Genomic DNA, 24,194 nt, shown 5'->3' on the forward strand with positions numbered 1-24,194 from the left:
AAGTCATTTATAGCTTCAAATAGTTGGAGAGAAAAATCAGCAAAACCACACTTAAACTTCTTGTTGTTACTTTTCAAGATAAGCATTTTAAAAAAATGCCTTTTATCTTCTTATCTTACAAATTACCCTTTTTCTTTCATAGATATTCCCTAAATTTTACTTTCAGGAACACGCTGGTCATGACACTCTTTCACTATTAGCTAAAGCAATATAAACTATTTTAATACAAGTTTTATAAAAATCAAACTACCAGTCATAAAATATCAGAGTCTTGCAGAAAATGTTATGAGAAATGGTCTGTTATTTTAACAAGTTTCTCGGGAATTAGGAAAAAAAAAATAAAAATCTGCAGTCTTCCTGGTAAACTGAGATATGAGATAATCTTTCACCAAGGTGCAGTAATATTGAGTCTGAAGGTAAATCTAGATTCTTCAGTTACAGTCAGCTTGAAAAGCATTAATCCTTCTCTCCCACAGTCACTGGGAATGGCTGTGCCTGGAACTACAGGAGGATGCCCTGTGCTAATAGGGGCAGGACAGAGATACTTGGTTCCCTCCTTTCCCTAAGCCCATGACAATATTTTTGAAAGGTTTATCAGCAGTGCATTCTGCTAATTGCTCTAAATGACTAATAGTTACAGCTTCACACCCGTTTAGTGCTGGCAGTGCTCAGAGTCATTGCAAGGGAAGGCAGCATAAGGTCCACAAGACGACCATAATTCTGCAATGGTATGAGGGCCAAAAAGTTCTGGATTTGTTTCTAACAATCCTATGAGCAGAGTAGGTAGGATGAACTGGAGGCCTAATTTAGACAGGAATGTTGATAGCAGAGTGAGGCCATCTCTGCACTGGCCAACAAAGACAGGTAGAGGAGGAGGAGGAGGGTGGTCCAGCTTCTGAAATGTACCTGTAAAGCCCCTCCTCTCCCTCTCCTTTCATCCTGTATCAGTTCTCTGATAGTGCAAACAAAGCCCCCAGTTATGTAGAAGGATTTCCCCTCCAGTCCCTAGTGTGCCTGGCTGTGCCTGTTTTTGCACAGAGCCATAATAAAACAAAAATGTGGTTCCCAGCAGTGGGGTGATCATTGACATGGTCTGAGGGCCACTGACCTGACACTCAGGCTGTGGAGCAGTTATCAGCAAAGTGAGGAGAGGCCCTCTGGAGACTGAGTTTTGTCAGTTAGGTAGAAAAGGGACCTGCAGCCCTTACCCTGATCTGCAGTGCTCAGCACTGATGAGCAGCTTTGCCTTACAGTGAAGCTGGGAATTACCATCTGCTGTTCAGGGTCCAGCTCCATGGCAAGATCTACATTCCCCACCATTTCATGCATGTACAGCCCCATCAAAATGAACTCATTTCGTCTGAGGGATACACTTCAGGTTTTGAGTGTGATGGACCCAGATGCTGTCCTTTTTTTGGTTTTGTTTATGCTGTTCCTTTTTTTACTCATGATAGTTTTATCAGTGTTAGAGATAAGTGTAATATCTTTTAAGGAAAGCAATTTTTAATCAAAACTTTGGAAAGAAACAGGTCAGATCTGTTTTGTGCTTGGTAGCAAATGCCCCTTTGCCGAAATCTTAAAGTTTGGTCTTAGCACTTCCATCGCAAACATACTTCAAAAATCCCAGGCAAGGTAGAAATCTTCTCATATTTCACTTTGTTTAAACCATCTTGACATGATCATTTGTTGCCATTATAAATAGTGAAAATTGTGCTGCTGGGTAAAACACAAACACAGGAACATATCCTTAGCTAGTTGTTAGCTGGAACAGGACATCCATTTTGCAGCACTGCCTTTGAGTGGGGAAACATTTCAGGATAGCAACAGGGCTATGATGAGTCTAGAGAAGTGTCTCCTAATGGGAGAAAACATTTTCTGGCCATTTTCAGTGCAGTGAAAATACTGCTTGGGTCTGTTTTCTACATCCACTGACTCTCTTGAAGAGTGGATCCTAAACCTCTCTAATGCACAGCCTAACCAGGCACAGAATGGGAGGGCTGTGTTTTGGCTGCCTCTTGCATTGCCTGTGACTGGCTTCCTTCTCCTTTGTCCTTGGTCTGTTCAAAATCCTGCTGCTGAAGTGCTCTCCTGTTCCTGCCTTCTTTGGATTTTCCTTTTCCCATTCCTGATTCTTGTCTTTATTTTCTGTCTGGTTTTCCTCCTGTGCAATTCCTCCATCATCTGTGTTTCTAATGCCTTTTCTCTTGCTCCTGGGTCACTGCCTTGTCTTGAGTCCCTTCTGGCCTGTGATTTCTGTGCTTCCCTCTCCTGCCTTTCCTGCTGGTGTAGTTTTAGGGTTTAATCTCTCCACGCCAAGCTGTGTGGCTTGGTGTCCAGGATTGCAAGGCTTATACCTTGCTCTGGATGTGCTTTTGGTTGAACCAGTTAGGTGCTCACATTGTGCATCCAGGGGTGAAGGAAGCCTCACAAAATTAGGCTTATCATGGAGAATTGGATGGCCATCTGAAAACTCTCACCATGCAGAGCTTTCCAAAGGGATATAGGAAGAAAGGAAGAAGCTTCAGGTGGACTGTATTCTGTTCCTCAGGCCCCATGTACAGAGCAGATTCTTACGTCCACATCAGAACTGTCCTTGCCCAGCAATATTATCAGTAGATCAAGAGCATTTTCCTGCCTGTTGATTAATAATTCCCGTTTCTGGACCATCTACACTCCAGTGAGTGCCACCAGTGAGAATTTGCTCCTACCAGTGGCTGAGCAAGCCCTCATGATTTCTTTTGTTTGACCCCACTGACCAGAGGGGCTACTAGTGACACTTCAGTTTTATATCACTACTGCTTCCTGACCTAAGGGAAAAACAGTTTAAAGAAATTCTTCAGATTTTTTTACTTCTCTTCAGTGCTTTGAAACCGAGAGACCTCTATTTTTCATAATTTAAACTCCTGCCTAACTGGGTGAGTGTTTGAATTCCTAGACTATGACAAAATGCTAGCGTGTGTCTGCCTGAAATGTCGAGAGGATCTTTAATAACCTCCATCCACCAGATTCGGCGTTAAAAGCATTGCTGAGACGATGAGTGGAAACACTACAAACAAGGACCCCGGCGGTGGGAGGGAGGTGCCCCTCTCGCCTCTCCCTCCCTGCAGGGGCCAGAGGAAGCACGGCAGGGTGTGCCCTGTGCTGCCCGGGTGCCATCCCCTCCTGCCGCCGTACTGGGGCTGGCAGGAAGCTCTCAGGTGCCTGCCTTTTATTTATTTTGGCTACGGGATGTTGTTCTTCTGCAGTAGCCTGCAGACCAAAATTTAATGCACAGATGACCCCGCCAAGCAGCCCGTGTGCCCGGAGACTGCTAGGAATGAGGGATTGCACAACAGAGCTGCGCGGAGAGCACAGCTATTTCTTGGCTTAATTTGTTTTGTATGAAGCACGGCGGCTGGGGGTGAGCCCTCTCCTTTCTCTGGAGAGGTTCTCAGAGACTCTCAGAGGGAGAAGTTCCTGCTGCAGTGCTGTGATAAGAACCCATTGCTGCCCTCAGCTCTCCCGTGAAGTGTCCAGCACAGATCAGGATGAGATTGCAGGAGATCTGCCATAGGTTTTCTCTCTTGCCATTGAGGTTTTTGACCAAAAGAAGAGGAGCCATTTGAAAAATGCAGTGACACCATTTTTTCCTGTATTTAATTCCTGTCTTGGAAACTTCTGTGCCAAGTTTTATCCCATCATGGCACAGTCAGAAGCCCCTTGCCTTGCAAAGAGCAGGACAACCTTGACCGTGAGGTTATGAATTGGGGATTTATGGCCAAGTCTCCTTTTATACACACTTAGCCCCACTTTACTGCTGCAAACAGATGATGATGATAAGGTGGGCAGGTTGTTTAAAGTTTTGCTGGAATGTGAGCACAGTTCTCCTTTTGGCACCAGGAATCTGGCTTGCGTAAAGCAAAAACTCAGCTCTGCAAAAATTGTCATTTGTAAGAACCTGATCCAGGTCCTGTTGGAAGCAGCAGCCTTTATGTTAGGCATCCACATTAGCAACACCCCTTTTTCATTAGCATTCTCAATATCTTTTCCCCTGTAATTTTTTTGAAGAGCAGCTGGAAAAAAGTCCTATTCGCACACTGAAAAAACCACCCTGTTTCAAAAAAAAAAAAAGAAATTTAGTGTCTATCCAGTGCATTGAAATGCATTGGGAAGCCAACCAGGCTATGGATGCATACCAGTGATCCCGAGACTCCAGCTGTGGCCTGGCGTGGATCTAGACCATAAAATACAAGAGGCATGGAGAGCAGGAGCTTTGCCCCAGCTCCTGGGCCTGAAGTGACTGATGGGCAAGGATGAAAATATCAGTCCTGTGGCATTGGGTGCCAAGGAATGAGTGTTTTGGGGTGATTCCTGCTGCTTTCAGCCTTTCCCACCCCACTGCCCTCAGGCTTATGCCAAAGGGATGCTGGCATCTCCCCCAGTAGCTCCTGGCCCATGCTCAGAGTGCCTCTGCTCAGGTGTCCAGCCTGGCTTCCCAGGGTGACCCACTGAGGGCTCTACCACCTTCTCAAGTCAAGTCAAGGTGCTTTTGGACCCAAGGTGTCCCACAGAGCCCTGTGGAAGTGCCTTGTGTGGTTTAAGCTCCGCTCTCTGTGCTCTCTGCATGTGCCACAACTCCTGTACGTGACGTAAAGCCACAGCCCACCCGTGCCACTCATTTTCTGCTCTGAAAGCAGCAAAACGCATCCTAGAACTGCTGCCTTGCTTTCCTTCTGCTGCGCCTCCCGAGCTGGAGTGGGGCTGGTTAATAAACATGATTCACTGTTGTCTTTAGCTGTCAAGGCTGGAGTGAAGCTCCTGGTGCCAGCAGGTCTAGCTCTTCTCACTCGACGGCTAATGCATTTTGCTTTGGGAAATGGTGACACCCAGCACCACGCATTCGCTTTGCCTCACGAATAGCCCATATACAATTTCCAAACTACTCAGCAATAAAACTCTTCTGTCTCATGCCTCGGTGCCAGCTGTTTAATTAGGAATAAGCAGAGGCTGGGTTTTATTTGTACGACTAACAGAGGATATTTTTTTTCCTCTCCCCTTCCAGCTTGCGAAAGATAAAGAACGCCTGCAAGCCATGATGACACACCTGCATGTGAAGTCAACTGAACCAAAAGCCACCCCTCAGCCCGTAAGTACTGAACTGTGCTGAAAGCAAAACCCAAACCTCACAACAAACCTCTTTTTCCTGTCCCCCTTCCAGAGCTGTGGAGCCTGGCCCACTTCAGAGCTGGGTGTGGGGAGGAGATGGGAAGTGCAGCCTGGTTTTGTCATCCCCCTCTTTTCAGGGAGTTTCAAAGTCAAATTTTGTTCCAAAGCTGATGCACTGGGCCTTTTTCTGGCCTCATGTAAGTTGCTTTGCATCAGTCTGACTTGGATGAAATTTTAGGAAGTGTTAGGAAGGCGTTGTAATTAAATTATATTTAGTATATTTATTTTGCTTTCTCCTGGTCTGACAGACATTTATGTAGAAGTGACTCTAACTGCACGTTTTGATGATAATCACGGTTACCCGGTATCAGGTTTTATACTGTCGAAACTGAGAAGGGAAACCTTCTCTACCCCAGGTTGTTCTTTAAAAAAGGGGGAGCAGGGCAAGCATGTGGCTTTGCAGCCCAAGAAAACTCCTGGTTACCCCCAAACCCAGGAAAATCCCCCGTCTCCTTCCCTGACTGAAATGACCCTTCTTCAGCTGTTGTTTTCTCTCAGCCTCTTAATGCTGAAAATGTTCCTTGGAGCTTCCAATGATTATTCAAAATGGAGACAGTGCTTTGCTTCTTGATTTTAAGATTTGTAAGATTTAAAGGTACACTGGCTTTATTTGATTTTGCTTTGAGTCATTGTGTGAAAATTAATTGAGCGTTGACAATCTATAGTTAGTACCAGCAATTTTAATCAATATGCAATGATGCAGCATAATGACAAAGTATTGGTTTATCTGTTTGGACTGATTTTTTTTCTATAAATAAAGCAAACACACACCCATATATGTGTGATTTATGGTGATAGAAATAAAAAGGAGTCAGACTATTAACCCAGCAAATATGGTAGCCTGCCAAGATGCAGTTGGTAGACAAAATTAATGTCTGAAACAGAACACATTACAGAGATAGAGAACATAAAATCATTAAACACTTTGCGCACACATTTTTACTAGAAAAGGATTTCTCAGTTTCCGTGTAGTTGGAAATAAATGGCTGCAGAAGTGCATAGGGAGGCTACTAGATAGAAAATTGCAGGCTATTCAGTAACATTGGAGCAGATGTCAAAGTCAATGGGAAATTTCCTTGCCTTTTTGGAGAGAGTTGAGTGGTAGGTATACACCCTTCTATTTAAGCTGTTGAGATACCTAAAATTGCTTGGTCTGGTGGACACCAGCCCTCTAGAGTAGAAACTACTGGCAGGGTCTATAAAAATAGCATTCTTCTAGTTCCTCACATCCATCCCAGCCTGAATGCAAATGCTCCAGCGCATTGTTGGCGAAGTGTGTAGACCCAACAGAATGGGGAGGAGGTTTGGTTTCTATAGCTCTTACTGGATTAAAAATTAAAACAGCGGAATAATCTGGGAGTCTCAAAGCACTCTGCCTTGAGGCCTTTCATAACAGCAGTGCCCCTCAGGAGGAAGGATTACAAACTAAAGGGAGGAAATCATCAGAAGGCGAGCGGTGTTTGGCAAGGCAGCTCGTGATCGATGCCGGGCCGCCGAGGGCAGGAAGCTTTGGTGGGTCGTGTAGGCTGTGGAGATACCAGGCGGTGTCGCCATGAAGATTAGTGTTAACAGCTAATAAACAGGGAAAAGCAGTGGAGGGAAAAAAAAAAAAAAGTGAACGCAGGGGGAAAAGGGCTGTCTTGATTAGTATTAAAAATGTTTTACATTCTGGAAAATTATAGCTTTGTTGGGGACCTCCTACTAAATTTATTTTTAACTGCTCTATTGAAAATTCTGTACCACTAGTCAACATTATCTCTCAGTTGCTCAGCACAGTGTTTCTTTATTAAAAGAAATAGGCATGAATATTTTTGACTGAAAAATTAATAGCTTTTGAATTCATACACAGCAGGTTTTCTTTTGCAAAGAAGTCCAATATCGCTGCACAGCACTTCTATAACCATTTATTTAGAGTCCAAGTCAAACCTTTGACAGCTAGAGCAGTGTTACAAGCCAACATAAAGAACTCCAAGATGTAAACCAACAATAGGCAGTCTGTGTGAGGTTTGCCATTGTCAAATACATAGATTGTTTGGATTAGTTTATGTAAATGTACTGTTGTATTACCCTTTGGAAAAAAAAAGATCACATTTGTGTATGAAAAGTGGTTTCGTTCACAGGCAGCATTATAAATTCCTTATCCTTTAACTTACATGTTAGAAGTAAAAATTGGTGCCTGACAGGCCTATATTGTGTGGCACTCTGTTGTTGGATTGAAACTGCCTTCTTTTCATTTATTGAAATATAGAAAAATTTATTATAGATACCATCTGATAAATCAGAAATTATTAAAATATGTATAGGTGAAGCATTTGAAAATTAATTATAAAATGTAGAAGTATGGTGTTTTGCATAAATTGTGCTTTCCTAGTGAAAAAAATACACAGGCATTGCATAGACTCTGCTAGACCCTCATCCTTTTAACTCAGTGGGATAGGACTTTGGTAAAAAGATCTGATGACCATTATTGCACTGCAAAGTAGTCTTTACATCCAGTAATTAATTTTTTTTTCTGCCAACATAACTAATGCAAGGTGTGTGTTAGAACTAATATGTTACGGTACTTCGGTGATTTTAAAGGGAAAAGCGGCTGCAAATCCAAACATAGCAGTGAGTTGGGATTTAAAATTACAGCCTTTTCATGACTGAGGAAATGTTTTTATTCTGCTTAAAGGATCTTAAATGCTTGTTTTAAACTATTTTGTTACTGGCAGGTAATATGGTGTATGAGGATCTGTGTTAAGGATGCTCATTAACTGTTACCCACTCTGACCAGTTGTGCCACCTTTGCCTTCTGGGCTTCAGACAGTAGCTGAGCAGGTGATGTTGGACCAGCTGGACCACAGCCAGGTTCTTGATGGTTGTGCATCAATTCAAAACTTACCCAGCTTTGGGGACAAGTTGCTTATCTGATTTAATCTGATTTAACCATGTCCATCCATCCCATCCACACCTATTTAGGTGGCTTTAGCTCTTTGTAGTGATGGGAGACCTTGGGAGGGGTAGTGAAGTGGCCCCTGCATTTCAGCCCACCCAGACATCTGCTCAGTAAAGCCCTCTAGTCCTACTAAAGTCAGTGAGATTTAAGCACATTCCTGGGTAGCATTGTGGTGATGGCCCAAATCATTGGCAGACTGGGTGGGCAGGGAGGTGCTGTCTCTCTCTGGTGCTTCTGGCCAGGCAGGAAGGGGTCTAGGGTGATGGGGGAACATCCCAGGAACTGGGGCAGTCCTCAGGATAACCTTTAAGAGCACCCAGCTTTATAATGAAAATGCTCAAAGGCAGCAGTGTAAAAGAAAATGGAGCTGTCTCAGAACTCAGCACTTGGAGCAGGGAGCGTTGTTCCCATTCGTGCTACACGTGTTGTTTTGGTGGGACTGAAGGGCCTGAGTAAAGTGAGAACAAAGCCATGAGACAGAATATGCTGTGACGTGTTTTGGTAAGGTGAACTTTTTTTCAAGGTAAAAAAACAAAACCACAACACAAAAGACGGAACAATGATTTCTCAAGAACTGTCATCCTGGTTTTGCTATTAAGATACCCCCCCAACATGCTGTTTTCATCGGTGTTAGCCATCAGCATAATAGGTTCAAATGGAAATGTGCTTTCTTTTGGGAGGATTAACTGGTGTCGAAGTTCATAGGAAGGGAAGGAGAAGGAAAAAGCATCAACCAACAAGTAATTCTTCATGCTAGGTGCTATAACCATCTTTTAAAAATAGACAGAAAACTTTTAAAGGCTCTTCTGGCACTTTAAATAAGATGCACTGTTAGATATCCCTTCTTTAATGTATTTTTTTTACCATAACCATAGCAGTTATGATTGTTTTGAAATACTGTTTTTAGCAACTGTAATAACAAAGCATTAAAAAAAAAAGAGTCTTTTAACTGTTGAGGTAATGACTGAGCATTTTAGCTGCTGTAGCTGTACTTTATAGTTTGAAAAAATAACGATATGCAGCAATAAAGAGATTCTCAAGCACAACAAAAGCTGTTTTTATATACTGGTTTTCATTAAGTCCCACTCCTCAGCTTCAGTTTCCTTAGTATTCCTGCCAATAACAACACCTGCTAAGTGATTGCTGCCTGCCAGGCTCTGCATCCAATACACTAATGTGTCCAGGCTGAAACAGGGAGAGGAAGATACGGCATTGAACAAAGTTTTAGGCCCACTATTCACTTTTTCTCACCCTCAGTGGCAAGAAAAGGAGTTTCTTCCCCAAAGTATTTCAGTCCAGGAGCTCAGTGCAGGTAAGTGCTCAGCCCCATTTGGGCCCAGAGCAGCAGTACCCATTGCAAAGCAGTCACTGTGTATGGCCTCACTGTGACACTTAGAAACGTATATATATTTATTTTTTTCTTTTAAAAGAGTTTCAGTGCTATTTTATGTGCAGCCACTATTGTCATGTAAAATATTTACACAAAAAGAAATCAGACTTAGCCCTAGTGGGAGAGCCACTAACTGGAAATCTATTTTACAGGGTGAAGGAGTGGGTTACCTCTCTGCCTTGTTTATAGCAAAAGAAAAAAAGCAAATGACTCAGTTTTCACCTTTAATAGGGAGACATGACTATTTCTTGAAAGGGAAGGTTAACAGAAAAGTCCTAAGCAGGATATTGAATGCTGAAACAGTTATGGCAGTTATGAATGACCAAGTCAAAACAGTATGAGGAAATACTCTCAGAAACCAGAACTGAGCAAAGCAATCAACAAAGTTCAGTGATTGAATCTGCAGAATTTTAGGACTTAAAACTGTTGTGGGATTTGGTGGTTTTTCTGTTGTTTTTTCTTTCTTCTTGTTTTGGGTTTGGGTATTTTTTTTTAAGGCTGGAGGAAATCCTCCCTCCCCCCATTCCCAGGACAAACATTACAAAAACATTTAACTCCTTGGTGCAAGGGTGTGCTCTGGGAGTGCCCATGTTGTGCACTGCCTCGGTGCAAGAGTTCTTGCTTGTTGAAGTGTTCACTCTGTGACTTGGGCTCCCTCCCCTCTGCCAGCAGCGATACTCATCCAAAAATTACAGTATGTGGGAAACAGCCTGTGTACAAAATACCAACATGAACAACTTTTCTAATCATAGTAACTTGTTTTTAAATAGCAAATGCAAACAGGGAGAAACCGTGTAGAGTTTCCATCAGGAAAAGAAACCCTCCCAGCCCAGTCCCTCCCTGATCTTTGCCCTGCACAATCATCCACAGCCGCTTCCACATTTCTAATTGATGCCAATGTGAAGATTTAATAGTTTACCATTCAGATTAATAATTCAAGATGGCAACAAAACCAACACCATTCATAATTTGTTATTCTGCTCTAATTCACAACCGATTTTTCAGCCTTGGCGCTATCGATGCAACAAAGGAAGCGGCAGCGAAAGGCTGCTGAGGGAGCACAACCCTCTCCTCCCTCACCCTGGCTCGGGCTTGGGGAACCCAGCTGGAAGAGGAGAGTGTCATCAAATAAAACATGGAAAACGGAAAAACTTCGCTAGCGATGGACAAGGTCGTGTTTCATTAACTTGTTGGTTCAGGCTCACAAATGGTCGTCGGAGGTGAAACGCGGCAGACTCGCTGCGTTCCAGCTTTTTGTTCTCTCTTTCCTCACAGACTGCAGTCATGTTTAATTTGGAAACTGGGCTCCTTTGGCAAATTAGCAATTAGAACAATTTTGTGGGAATATGTATATGTGTCATTAGGTTTCCTGCAAATTAATAGCGAGAGCAGAGGTCAGGCAGAAATTTTCCACTTGACTGCAGCTCCTCTGTTGAGATTTGGCACTTTGTTTTGGAACGGCCACAGCTGCTCAAAGCCACAGTCTTCCTTTAGGAACTGTCTTTTAATTAGTTTACCTCATAGCCATTATTACAAATATTACTGCCTCCCCTCCTTGAAATAAAATTACTGTTTCTACAAAATATTCCGGTGACATCTTGCACCACTGCACATTGATGGTGGGGTCACTTGGATGCAGCGTTTAATCATTAGATCACCTCCATAAGCATCTCCTAATTAGAGTCCTTACAATACAATTTTATCTGGTAATTAGCTGAGATTGGCTGCTTCCTCTGTAGCTTATTAGTGGCAGCCCAGCAGTGGGTGTGAATCACAGTGTCATTTGTCAAGCCTGTTAAAGCCCCCCCTTTTGCTCGTCCTCTTCTGTGTTTATTCCTTGTCGCTACCTACGCTGAAAAGCCTAAAGAAATTTGACTCGATTCAGATTCTTTAAGCAGGGAATGCTGACCTTTGTGGATTCTTTCTCAAGGTTCCCTAGTAGAAACAGATTAAATGTTAAGTTTTTACATGCTGAAAAAGGAAGGGGACTCTTTTGAAATGGAGTAGTTGGGAGCCGTAATGATGAAGCAGGAGCAGTGATCTTTCCAACAGGAGGGCCTGGCTGCCGAGCCTGCGCTGAGAAGGGCACTTAAAATTGATGCAGATTTCCTCACAGTTATTGGACTGTTAAAATGTCCATTTAGAAACTGAGATAAAATACAGTAGATTTAATTTCATGGTGAGACCTGTCAGTTGCACTATTATTATCATCACTGGTCCTTTTATCGTATGTAATAGATGGATAGATGGATAACAGGGAGACATTACTATATATATGTCCCTAATCAGTGTCCTTAAATCACGCCAGTCAAGGAGCAAACTGGGTGGCACGTGGTGGCAGTGCATGGCACCAAGAGGGGTTAAACCTCCAGACTGCAGGTAGTGGTTCATGCTGGAACAGGGATCAATACCTGCATTTCAACACCTTAACCATCCCTCTTCTGGGTTCACACTCCCTGCCTTTGCCACGAAGTGTTAAATATTTCCCACTGGAAGGCGAGGAGTCATTTGTAAGCACCTGCAGGGAAAGGTGGGTGTTTGCACGGTCTGCTGCTCACCACCTCCTTCTTGGAGTAGCATCTGGGCTGTGCCAGGAGTTTGTGGCTGGGGCTTCCCTCAGCTCCTTCTCACTGTCAGGAAGGACAAGCAATCACAATTTATCTTCCCTCAGCTAAGCCTGTTCTTTGGGCGATGGGCTTTTTGTGTTGGTATCCTCTCTGTAATACTACAGCCCTTTATTTTCCACTACCTTTGTTTGGGATAAATCCTATTATTTTTAAAAAGAAACATTATTTGTGGCTATTAACTCGCATGAGGGATGCTAATAGGAGTTTTCTTATCTGGTTACTTTCATACAAGGAAAATTAATACAGTGCCTTATGGATAAACATGAGATATTTGGGGGCATAGCTGCGTAGTGTGCCTTGCCTTCATCTCAGAAGGTTTAATGTCTAGCAAAAAAGGAATTTTAATCACGAACAAAAGTTGTAAAATTCTGGCCCTGTTAAATTCAGTAGGAATTTTGCTACCGACTTCAATGGGGTCAGGATTTCACCAATATTATTTGTGAAACTGCCTTAGGGAAAGAAATGTGGAAGTAGTCAAAGAGCCCTTTTTTCGGTCGTCTTCTTGATGTTGTAGTTAAGGGATTGGATTGTTTGTTTAAAATACTTCAGCAGCAGCGACCTATTGAGACGGAGCGTCATCTTTCAAAGGACGTTGTAGGGCAAAAAGAAAGGGTTGGGGAGGAATGTGGATGCTGGTTATATAAATAGGGCTGTGTATCGAAAACAGTCGGGTTGGAGCTGGGTTTGATACCCAATCCTGGAGGCAGGTGTGTTTTACAGCCTGCTGTGGCACACTGCCACACCAGTGGGGCCGGGCTTCGTGCAGGTAACACCAATGCCTTCCATCCTAGGAGGAAAAAACAGAGTGGTGCCACTTGTGCTGGGCTGAATGCTCACAGTATTTCATGCACTGTGATTAATTAAATTATTCCAGTGTTAACCTACTCTGGGCTTTGCTTTTAAAATGGATGAACAGAGAAGGAAAAAAAAAAGCCCAAATGCTGAAGAGAGAGATTGCGTTTTTCCCTTGCACGTCCCTAGGAAAGTCTTGCCTTTTATTTTAAGCCTGATGTCTTCAATGAAATATCCAAGAAGACTGATTAGAAGCTGTGCATAATGATAGCATGGAAATCAGAGAGGTGTGGGGTTTAGACTGTGAAACAATGAAACTTGAAGTAAAATATTTAAATGATCATGTACCATGCAAGATTTTTAAGGTTTAGATAAAAATTCGTGATTTGCTGTTTTGGCAGCAGGCTATGTTTTTCTATTTTTTACACCTATTTGGAAATGTATATATGTATTTATTACATTTATTTCCCTTTGCTGTCTCCTAATGGAGATGTTACAGCAGCACTTTGTGCAGGAGCTGCAGTGTCTGCTCAGAACTGAGGGACACTCTGCTATCGAGGTTTTCCTGTGCAGTCTTTAATCATGCAGAAATGCCGTTTGTAACGAAACCCTGGTGCTTCCCTCCGCAGCTGAATCTGGTATCGAGCGTCACGCTTTCCAAGACCGCGTCCGAGGCGTCTCCGCAGAGTTTACCTCATACTCCCACCACCCCGACTGCGCCCATCACTCCTGTCACGCAGGGACCGTCGGTCATCACTACCACGAGCATGCACAACGTCGGACCCATCCGGAGGCGGTACTCGGATAAATACAACGTCCCCATTTCTTCAGGTAAAGGGGTTCTGCTGGCACAGCCCCCGTGTGAATCGGTGGCCCAGCGGCGTCGGGCTGTGATGATAACAGAACAAATGCTCTTATTTAGCAGATATTGCCCAGAACCAAGAATTTTATAAGAACGCGGAAGTTAGACCACCATTCACGTATGCATCTTTAATTAGACAGGTAAGCTGAACCAACCACACACGTCTGGGTTGGAAAAAAATATATCTCCCTATATGTGCACACTCTGGATTAAATAGATTTTCAAACCTTTGGTATGTAAGCGTGCTCAAATGCTCAAACCTTTACTATAAGGGTTTTTAGAACTGCAATATATAACATAATTGCTTTTGATTAAGTATTACAATACGATGTGATTATTAGGAAATTCATTTCACACAACAGTGAAAATGAGCCTGTTTAAAGATGGCAAGTCAATTATCACAAGCTACAGTAATCTCTGATCCCTAGAATTAATCTGAGCTCTAAATAATTACTGAGCTTTAATCAGCTAGTGAAATGTTTTGCATTTCTCTTTGATTCTGCTTTATGAATGACTAATAAATTAATATTTCTGTAAGGAAACAGAAATAAAAACTCAAAACAATTAGATAATTCCATTTTGAATTTTGCCATTGAACTGTTAAATACAGCCATTAATCTTAGTTCATATTGTGAAAACCCTCCTTTGGATTTTTTGCTCCAAATCTGTTCTTTTTCATTCTTCCTTTCTTTCCTTTTTTGTATCTGGCGAAGTAAAACTGTGAGCGTGTTTTGTACTGGTGTGCTCAAAACTGATCTTGCAATTGCTTTTGCTCCACAAGGCCATCCTGGAATCTCCCGAAAAACAGCTAACACTAAACGAAATCTACAACTGGTTCACGCGAATGTTCGCCTACTTCCGACGCAACGCGGCGACGTGGAAGGTAAGGCTGAGCCCACCTCTTGCCTTTTCTCTCTGCCATGTACAGAACAGACCTTGCTGACGACATAAATTGTCCCGACATGGGGACGTGGAAATTCAGATCGGCAGTTTTGACATGCGCCGGGTGGCTTATCTGCAGGAACAATTTGATATTTGGCAGAAAAAATTCTTGTGCCTTTGAAAACCACTAATTGAATCCCCATTATTGGCTTTTATGTTCTGTGATTATGCCATGAGTTCCTCTGTGTGGTTGCTATGAGCAGGGAAACTCAGGCTCTTCAGCCGGAACGTATTAGAAAATTGAAAAAAAGAGGTAAAGTTCTTGTGTCAGTAGAAGATATACTGTTTGTCTTTTCAGCTATGCAGGTTGTAATCACAACAACCTTTTTTTCCCTAGGATCTGTAGATCAGTGGATTTCTTTCCTCAGTCGATTGACTCTTAACTACATAAACAGCTGTTACAAACTTCCTCTCTTTTTTAATCACACAGCAGAAGCTTATTGAATTTAATATGCAAGAAACAAGCTCCACAATAAGAAATGTCTTTAACAGAATTAAACTTGGGGTTTTGCACTTTAATTTCCTTTGATAAATATCACAGATATTGTTAGATAAGAAGTTTGGGGAGTTAATTTTATTCTGTATTTTGGGGGCTCACTCTTCCACTTTTATTTAGCACTTTAATACTCATATTGGTTTCTGAATCCAGTGCAATTGCAAATGAATGAATCAAGTAACAGGATGTTGTGTTGCTGTAAAAGCTGTGCTCTGGTGCATGGAGCCTCCCTTAATTCAGACAGCTCTGTTCTCAAATAACTTCAAATGACCAGGTTGTATGAATAGGTCCCATATATGCTGTTCCATCAGCTCTTTCTGTTTTTCCTGTCCCAGCCTGCATTTAGGATTAATTCCTTCAGCGGATGGAGCTAAAAATGGTCCTTGGAAGTTAGCTTGGTTTTTAGTGGCATGGTTTTCATTTCATTCAGATCCCAGCACAATTTTGTACATTTTCAACCCCGGTCTAGAAGCTCTTAAGTTCAGGAAAAGTTTTCTGTGATTGCTGCTTTGATTCTTCCCTGCAGTTGGAAAACATGAGCAGTGTTTAACTTTGCAGCTTCCTTACTATCCAGAAAGGAAATTAACTTTCCCTGATTTAAGATCCTTTTAGACCTGCCTGTCTTTGCTGCTGGAGTGGTTCCAGTAGGACTTTTCAGCAGCTGCAGGTGTGGGTGCTAAAGTAAAAATCCTATTTAGTTCCAGCAGCAAAGGGAAGTGGAGGGAGGAGTGGAAGAAGGCAGCAGGCAGTCCTGTCTGTATCTCCTGTGAGGCTAGTTTTGGGAATTAGCTTTTGGCATCCCATAAAAACCAGTCTCAGAAGCCAGTGCAGATACAGAAGAGGAGCAGAGAGGCTGAACTGCAGATTCTCAGGCTTGTAGAAGGGCACTGTGTGTCCCAGGGAGGCAGATGCCATTTGGAGATGCCTCCTTGGGCACCTTGACCTTCTGCAGGTGTCCAGGTCCTGCTTTATGTAACAGGAAAGAAAAGCTTCACCCCCAGATCCACCAGAACCAGCAAAATAGACAACTGGTTGGAGGTTTTTGTGCTGGAGGCTGCTCAGGTTTCTGCCAGCCCCCAGGAACAGCACGGATGAAAATGCAGCTCTGGATTGGCATGACGGGAAGCCCACGGGGCGCAGAACGAGCACAAGGGGCTAATTGCAGAATCAGAATCGTTTGAATATATATGTGCTGATTTGCGCTCACCTTCAGCTAATGCTTAGGGGGCATTTGGGTCGCTGTTCCCCAAGTTTAGGGTCAGGGTTTGGTGTGGACAAGCTTCCCTGAGCCTTATTTCAAAAACACAGAAGAGTGCAAGAATAAAGACCTTTAAAAAATGAACCTCTTTCCCAAAATGCAGCACGGCAGAGCCTGAGCAGTTATTAAAATAACAAACCCTTTCATTTACTACATTCAAGCATGTTCAGGGTAATTTTTCTGCAAAAGTGGCTTGCATACAAATATTTTTAACAAGGTAAATATATAATCTTGCAATAATAGCTCCTAATTTTTCTGTTAAGCTGATTGCTGGGGGAGCACTGTGAACTGGTTCTGACAGGTCAGAGGCAATGTCTGTTTGCTTTTATTTTTTGGAGTAATTTGCTGGCACTGAGTCACAGCCATGAGGCACAGGCTGCAGGTGTGGCTCTGACATGTTGGGGTATTGTTCAAATAAAACTGTTAGATAGCAAGTATCCAGAGGCAGGGGAAACACAACAATTTTTTTCTGGCATGAACTCCTTAAATAAGTGATCACTTGGAAAACAGAAAATGAGGGCAACACTTCATGGATGTCTTGTAAATATTCAGCTTGTCTGTCTCAATATAAGCAAGAGCCCAATCCTGCAGCCTTAACCATCAGTTGCACATGGACTTTGAGAGAACAAGAACAGTCTGTAAAGTATTTCTCCAACATTAAATTTATTTAAAGAAAAACACAAATATTCCTGCTCAACCCTGTCTTTAGAGACTATTTACAAACTCTCAGGACTCCCTTCACTGAGCTTTGCCGTGTGCGTTTGATCAACTGCTGTATGAACCACAAGATCAGCTTTCACTGGGGGAAATAGCGTTGTTATTCTTACATTTTGCTCCAGACTTGACAGTGTTCCCATTTTCACAGGAAACTGCCTGAGTTACCCAGATGTGGGCCGGCAGCCCTGTGTCGGGTTGCACTAGAGCAGCACCCACCAGCAGTTGCTGAGCTGGCTGATTCCAGCTCGTAAGGTGTGGGGCGTTTACATGTTTTTCCTCCACCTCAAAATCAGGGATTTTGCCAAAAATGTCAACAGTACTGAAATCTGGAAGAGGTGGGAGGGGAAAAAAAAAAGCCATTAAAAAATAAGAGCAGAAGGAAGAAAATAAGGGCAGAAAGAAACAGGCCTGATGGACAGGTTGACTTTCTGCTAGATTTCTGCCTTGCTGAGAGGAGAAACATATTCAAGGCTTATTGTTTCACCAGTTCAGAAGCAGATCAGTGTGGAAAAGCTGAAGTGCCTGGATGAGGCACCCACAGCCAGAGGAGCTGTGTTTGCACTTAAACATCTGCTGAGCAAAGGCAGTTCAAGCCCCAAATCTCCCACTCCTACCAGGGCGGGAGTGTGGGGACTGCACTAGGCATGGCAGGGAATTGGAGAAGGAGCAGAAGACTCTTTGCCTTCCCCTCCCAGAACACACACCACCGCCTCCTAATTTACATGACAAATGCTCTGTGCTACCCTTTGTTTGCACAGTGATTTAGACATTCACGATTAGAGCTCCCTTTCACCATCCCGGCCCCATGTTCATGAGAAAAAAAGAAGAGGATGATGTCGGAAGGAAAAAAAATTGTCATCTCCTGGTTGCCTAGACCCAGGCCATGTGTTTGGCTGGCTTTGTGCCTGCTAACGAGTCAACCAGATTGACTGAATCAATGGTGCCAGTGAGGATGGAGTTTGTTCGTCTGCAGATTTTCAGCAAATGGCTTCTTCTGTTTCCCCCGTTTCCCAAGCCCCTTTCAGCAGTGCTGGGAACAAGCTCCATGTACAAATTCCTACGAATTCCATGAACAATGGCTTTGTAGAATTATAGAGTCATTTAGGTTGGAGAAAACCTTTAAGACCACTGGGTCCAACTGTTGCAAGGTATCTTCTCAGGAAACTCCTGAAACAGGAAAGAAAACACTCCATTTGAGGAATAACAAGGCTCTCAGTACTGCATCAAAGGGAGCAGGGACAGAAAAAACCTACAGCTTGCTATGCCTTAGTGAGGTGTCTCGTTGTGTCTCAGCACGTTGAAGGGGTTCAGCTGAGCTGAAGGGTGGACATCGGGGCATCAGATGCCATGAGCACAGGTCCCTCCGGGTGATGAGCTGTGGGGATATTATCACTTTGTTTCAGAGAGCCCTCCTCATGTTTTCACTTGGCAGGGGCTCAGATCAGGCACTGCAGTGCTCTGCCAGAAATAGGAGCCAACTTCCATATAAGAGCAAGTGGTGGAGGCAGGAGTTGGTGCCGGCCGGCCGGTGGGGTGCTGCTGAGCCCCCAGCCCAAACTGTGGGTGTGGAGGGAGGTCCAGCACCTGAATCACATTAGCCCAGCTATGGGAAACCACAGCAACACCAGCTCCAATGCCTTGCTGCTAAATCCAGTCGTCTGTACTTACATGAAATCTTTTCTGTTCTAACTGCTTTCTTTTCCAGGAGGGGACATATTTCTCTTTGCAGAGCGTATATATTTGTTTTGAAAAAGTCTAAGCAATGTTCCTCTTGTGTTCTGTATGAAATGTGCTGTATTCTACAACATGCATGCTTAAAATAGTGGCTGTTCTCAGTCACACTGGGGATAATTGATAAGACTAACGTGAATTTTTAATCTTGGGTTTAAGCTTTCGTATTTATTTTGTTTTTGCAAAATAAGATGTAAAGAGCTGGGGAAAGAGAGCGGGTGCGGGGAGGGGAAGGGGCTTAACATTGCAAAATGAGAACTGTCAAGCTGACTGTGCTGCTGCTGTTCTTGGACAATGATGAGCATTTTCTCATAGAAGGTTTTTGAATGTTTTCTCTTTTATACTTGCTGCAGAATGCAGTGCGTCATAATCTTAGTCTTCACAAGTGTTTTGTGCGAGTAGAAAACGTTAAAGGGGCAGTATGGACAGTGGATGAACTAGAGTTCCAAAAACGAAGGCCACAAAAGATCAGTGGGTATGTCCACCATGTTTGAACTTCTTAGCCTAGCTCGGATCATGCTTACAGTTTAACGTAGAGGCTTTTGGCTGCTAGCTGGTGTTAGACCAACCACAGGTGGTTTCGCATTGTCTCAGTTAAGGGAAACCAAGACAAACATCTCATCACTACTGTTTGTATGCCCACCAGTACCCTGACCCTGCTTGCTTGGTGTTTGTTGCATCACATGCTAGTAGCTTTTAGGTGGCAATGCATATTAACCCTCACAAACCATTTGCTTATGCTTATTGCATTTTATTTTCTTTTTCCTTTTCCCTGTATTTGATGTCTGTTCTGTCCCCGATCCCGTGTCCCTTTGTTTCCACTTCATCTCCTTTGCTGCTGCTCTTGTCCCAGGGTGCCATTCGCACCAACCTCTCACTGCATAAGTGCTTTATCAGAGTAGAGGATGAGTTTGGGTCCTTTTGGACTGTTGATGATGAAGAGTTTAAACGTGGCCGTCATATTCAACGAGGCCGTCCTCGAAAATACTGCCCTGATGAAAACTTTGGCGAGCTTGTTGCACAGTAAGAGCTTTTACTTGCTTTAATTTTTTTTTCTGCTGTTGCTTTGCTTTGCATGATTTACCCATCTCATATAGACTTGCATTTCACAAAATAGTGACATCACCTTTGCTGCTAAAGAAACTAAATTTTTGGTTGTTATGTGTATTTTGTGTGTCCTACTCTGATAATCCAAATGCCTGTAGTAATAACTCTACTCTGACATGTTTGTTAAAGCATTTATTTATAGAGCAATGTAGACTAAGATAATTATCCACGCTAGCACAGATATGCTGCTGTAGACGTGTCAGGAAGACAGATATATACCAGGAAAGGCTTCAGATAAGTTTTAATTCTGATATTTTCCTTTGCTTTCAATTGTATGCTTTGTTTTGCAACTCCTAATCAGAAAAAAGTAAGGTACTCACAAGACAGAAATGCTGAGTTCACTTTAAAGAGTTGGAAAATGCAGTGAGACCATCTGTAAAGATTATCAGCAGGCTATCGTGTGCCTACAACAACCATGCACCAATATTCCTGGGCTTCCCAAAGTGATTTTCTTTGACCTTTACTCGAAGGCCATCTCTCCTGGACAACTGATCCTTGCTGGTCCCTGTGCAAGGGGCTCAGTTAAGACTCTGCTCACCATAATTTATTCCCACATGAAAAAAATTAAACCAAAAACATGCCCAGTGAGTGGTAAAACTTTTGGGAGATATTTTACATGGGCATTTTTTTGCCTACTTTCTATTTCATTATTTTTTTAAATTTTTTTTTCTCCTCTGATGGAACTGGTGATATTGGGATGCCTTCTAAAAAGAGAGCTCGTATGCTACCCATAACTTATCCTCAAATCTGACCCCTTATGTAAAGTTGACAAAAATAAGGGTCCAAAATAGCACACCAGAATTATTTTTTATTTAAAAGGGCCTTTGGGGCAGTGTGGTGGTTTCTGTCAGCCTCCTGCCCTTGTCTCCATGCCCATGGGCTGCTTGGGGCAGTGGTGTGGGCCGCCCCTCACTGTGGCCATTGGCATGGCAGGAAATAACATGGATCCAAAATAAATCCTCTCTCATCGTGGTCCCCCCATCCATTGGGAGAGACTCCTCTGCCAGCAACTTGGAGAGTCATTTGGATGAAGCAGAGCTTAAAAATGTCCCGTGGTGGTTTTGATCATTGCCTCCTCATGGACCTTTACACGGTAACGTTCTCCCAGACACGACGAAAATTGGAGAATTTCTCCTGAACACAGCTAAAATGAGCAGAGATGCCAAGATGTGCCTCTAACTCAGGGTAGTAGAACACATGGCGAGGTAACGTCGAGAGATAATGATGTTCCTTATTTAGTAAAGGCAAATATGATAACCGTAGCCGAAAACTCAGATATTTTCTTTAAATTGAAAAAAAAAAAAGAAACTAAAGAGAACTCGTGTGGAAAGCCAGTCTCAGCTCTAGTTTTCTGGTGGGGGAGGAAGCATTACGTGCTTGAAACACTCGCACAGAAGTTGGTTGCATTTAACTCTCCTTTTTATGTTTTTCTTATGCAGTAACCCTTCTCTTATTAAAAACATACAGACCAGCCACACCTACTGCACACCTCTCAATGCTGCTTTACAGGTAAGATTAATGACTGTAGCAAATATGCAACAGAGGCGTGTGTCTTCCCCACTCATTTCAAAATATATTAGCCTTGCTCTAATTAGATATTAAATTTTAATTCCGTTAAACTTTTTTCTTAAGTGCATAAAGCATCATAGTCCCTGGAGGCAAACACATATCAGGCTGCTTCAGCATTAGCTAGATGCTTAGCATTTTGAATATTGTGGCAAAAAAATTAAAAGTTCACTTATTAATATTTATCAGCAGTATCATAATTTCCATCCTCTTATTTCAGAATTTCACTTGAGGCAAAAATACCACAAGTGTAATTACTCTAGCACAGCTATTAATGTGCTGAATGATAGGATACTGTGGCACGTGACCTTCTATTGTTCATGGCTTTAAAGAGAAAGCAGATCATTTTTCCCCCTTTTCTTTTAAGGGCTATTTTTGCATATCTTCCTATTGTTGGTAAAAAATAAATGGCGCAATTCCTATAGAAAATAAAAGATCATTTTTATTGGTTTCAACTGTAATCATAAGACAAAAATTCCGTTTTTTCACGATGCAGAAATACACAAAGTGTGGGTACAGAATTAATAACTTGCTGCCTAAAAATGTCCACATCTCCAGCCCTTTTTCCTGTGCCTTTTTTCCCCTTTCAACAAATTTCTGAGTCGATCTCAAAAAACCCAGGTAAAGACAGTATTTGCTGTATAAACCAAAGATACAAATGCATTACCATGCCTTGGATTTGCAGTGGGGTCTGATTGTGTGTGGGTTCAAACCTGGTTTATATATTGTGAATTAATCTAGGAGGCAGCACTGTCTGTGGTTGCACCCTAGGTAGTTCTTGTGGGTCATTTCTCAAGAAGTTCACTGATAGCCACGGGTATTTGTTTGGGCAGTCATGTTTTATGGAAGGTTTAGCAGACTTCTCTTTTCAGAATGAAGAATCAGATTATTAGGAGGAAAATGATGTTTTGCCTTTCTTCTAATTCCTTGAGTTTATGCAGTAACTCCTGCAAAGCCCAGGAAAGCATGTTTAAATGAAGGCACTGTAAATACCATTCATTAGTAACTTATTTTCCCTTGAGTCTTGTGAAGTGCGATTTTTAAAGACTGCTTTGTCTCCTGAATAGTATTAAGATTACAAGCACATTTTACATTCATGAGGCTGAAAGGCAAAAATGAAATGATCCTGCATTTCTTCACATTGTTAACTATGTGACTAATTTCAATTAATATGCTTATCATATGGAACTGTTCGTGTTTTATTTCTGAAACACGTGTCGTTGTCGTCATCTCCATCCATTCTTGTCTTTCGTGATAACCTCCAAACTGTTTCCACTCCCCACTTTTCCTGAGAGACCCACGTCCTTGTGCCCCCCATAGCATCGTGTGTGCTGTGCTGATGGAGAGAGGAGCCTGGGCCAGATTTGTACCACTGTGGGCCCTCTTAATAAATGGGGGTGGATAATAACCATTGCACTGAGGCAGGTCCTCTTGAAGGGTGAAAATACACCAGCAAGTTCTGCCCTTCTCTCCCCGCCATTGGATTTTAAAGGCAAAATCGCAGTGGGTTCTCTGGGCTGTAGAGGGTCTGGGTAAATAAGGCAGGTGGCCACTGCCATGTGGGCAGTTGAGACCTCGCTTGGGGAACAATTCCTCTTGGACACAAGGCTATCTTACCTGCCAGGGCCTACATTCAGTCTAATTAATAATTAATAATTAATGAGCAGTGTTCCCCCCAGCTTTTGTGAGCTCTGGGAAAGCCTGTTCCTTGCACATCCCCGTGAGCACCTTGGGGGCCACGTGATGGGCTATGTGCCACCAGCATGGCAGGCTGTGCTTTCTTTTCCTGTGGGGTGGCAGAGCTGCCCCTCTCCTTCACTCAGACCCCTCTGACATCTCCTCTATCTGTTTTCCCTCGTGGCCAGGGAGAAGAAGCAGCTCTCTCCCCCCTCTGTCTGTGGAAGGTACGGGGACTCCAGCTCTCACCAGTTCTCTCTTTTCCCAGTGGGTCAGCAGGGTCTCCCAAAACACCCCCTCCCCTATTACTATCTTCCTAGCAGATACTCCTTGTGTCCCACCTCTCCCCCAGTAAATTGCTTTACTGCAATTACAAGTTATCACTGTGGGTGAAGAACTTGAGTCATTATTTTGCCAAGTGCAGGAAATGTGAACCATTCTTTGCATCCCCTAATCACAATGAGTTTGCCGGTTGTTGAATCAAGAAGATAAAAATAATCCTCCCCGTTAGAATAGCTTTTGTAATCACGTGTGACACATAGGGCTGCACATGGAGAGGTCAGCGTAAGGAAGAATAAAAGGGGCTGTGCTCCTGGAGATGCTGCAGTGAGGGCTGGTCTGCCCTCCCTTCCCATCCCATCTCCCTCCACCCTGTCTCTGGCTGTGCTTGCCTGGGGAGAACGGCCAGCTTGGCAACAAGCAAGGAGTTTTGTCCCACGAATTAGGAGCAGGCGAGCGCTTTTGGTGGGGAGTACGTTTGCATGGATTCCCCTCCCACGGGCAGCGTTTGCATCATGCAGACCCAGCCTGATGGATTTTTTAGCTTGGCCACTGCAGCCAGCTGACCTCTCCCCAGAGCAGGTCAAGCACTGCCGAGCCAGCGTCT

General features: G+C 43.1%; 1 protein-coding gene across 13 annotated transcripts in view; it reads left to right on the top strand.

Moving 5' to 3' along the window:
* FOXP1 (forkhead box P1) overlaps positions 1-24,194 on the top strand; it is a 377,497-nt gene that overhangs the window by 341,194 nt on the left and 12,109 nt on the right. For 12 of the 13 annotated variants that reach the window (XM_085072287.1, XM_085072284.1, XM_085072294.1 and 9 more), the window contains 6 exons: positions 5,042-5,125; positions 13,582-13,783; positions 13,875-13,954; positions 14,596-14,697; positions 19,312-19,433; positions 21,505-21,574. In XM_085072287.1, the coding sequence (XP_084928413.1) occupies positions 5,042-5,125; positions 13,582-13,783; positions 13,875-13,954; positions 14,596-14,697; positions 19,312-19,433; positions 21,505-21,574 (660 nt within the window). The remainder of the gene's footprint in view (positions 1-5,041; positions 5,126-13,581; positions 13,784-13,874; positions 13,955-14,595; positions 14,698-19,311; positions 19,434-21,504; positions 21,575-24,194) is intronic. The other variant, XM_085072295.1, reaches the window with a different exon arrangement.

This window comes from Lichenostomus cassidix, chromosome 12, assembly GCF_008360975.1.
Source record: "Lichenostomus cassidix isolate B80296 chromosome 12, HeHo_3.0, whole genome shotgun sequence".
In the NCBI taxonomy this organism is placed as follows: domain Eukaryota; kingdom Metazoa; phylum Chordata; class Aves; order Passeriformes; family Meliphagidae; genus Lichenostomus; species Lichenostomus cassidix.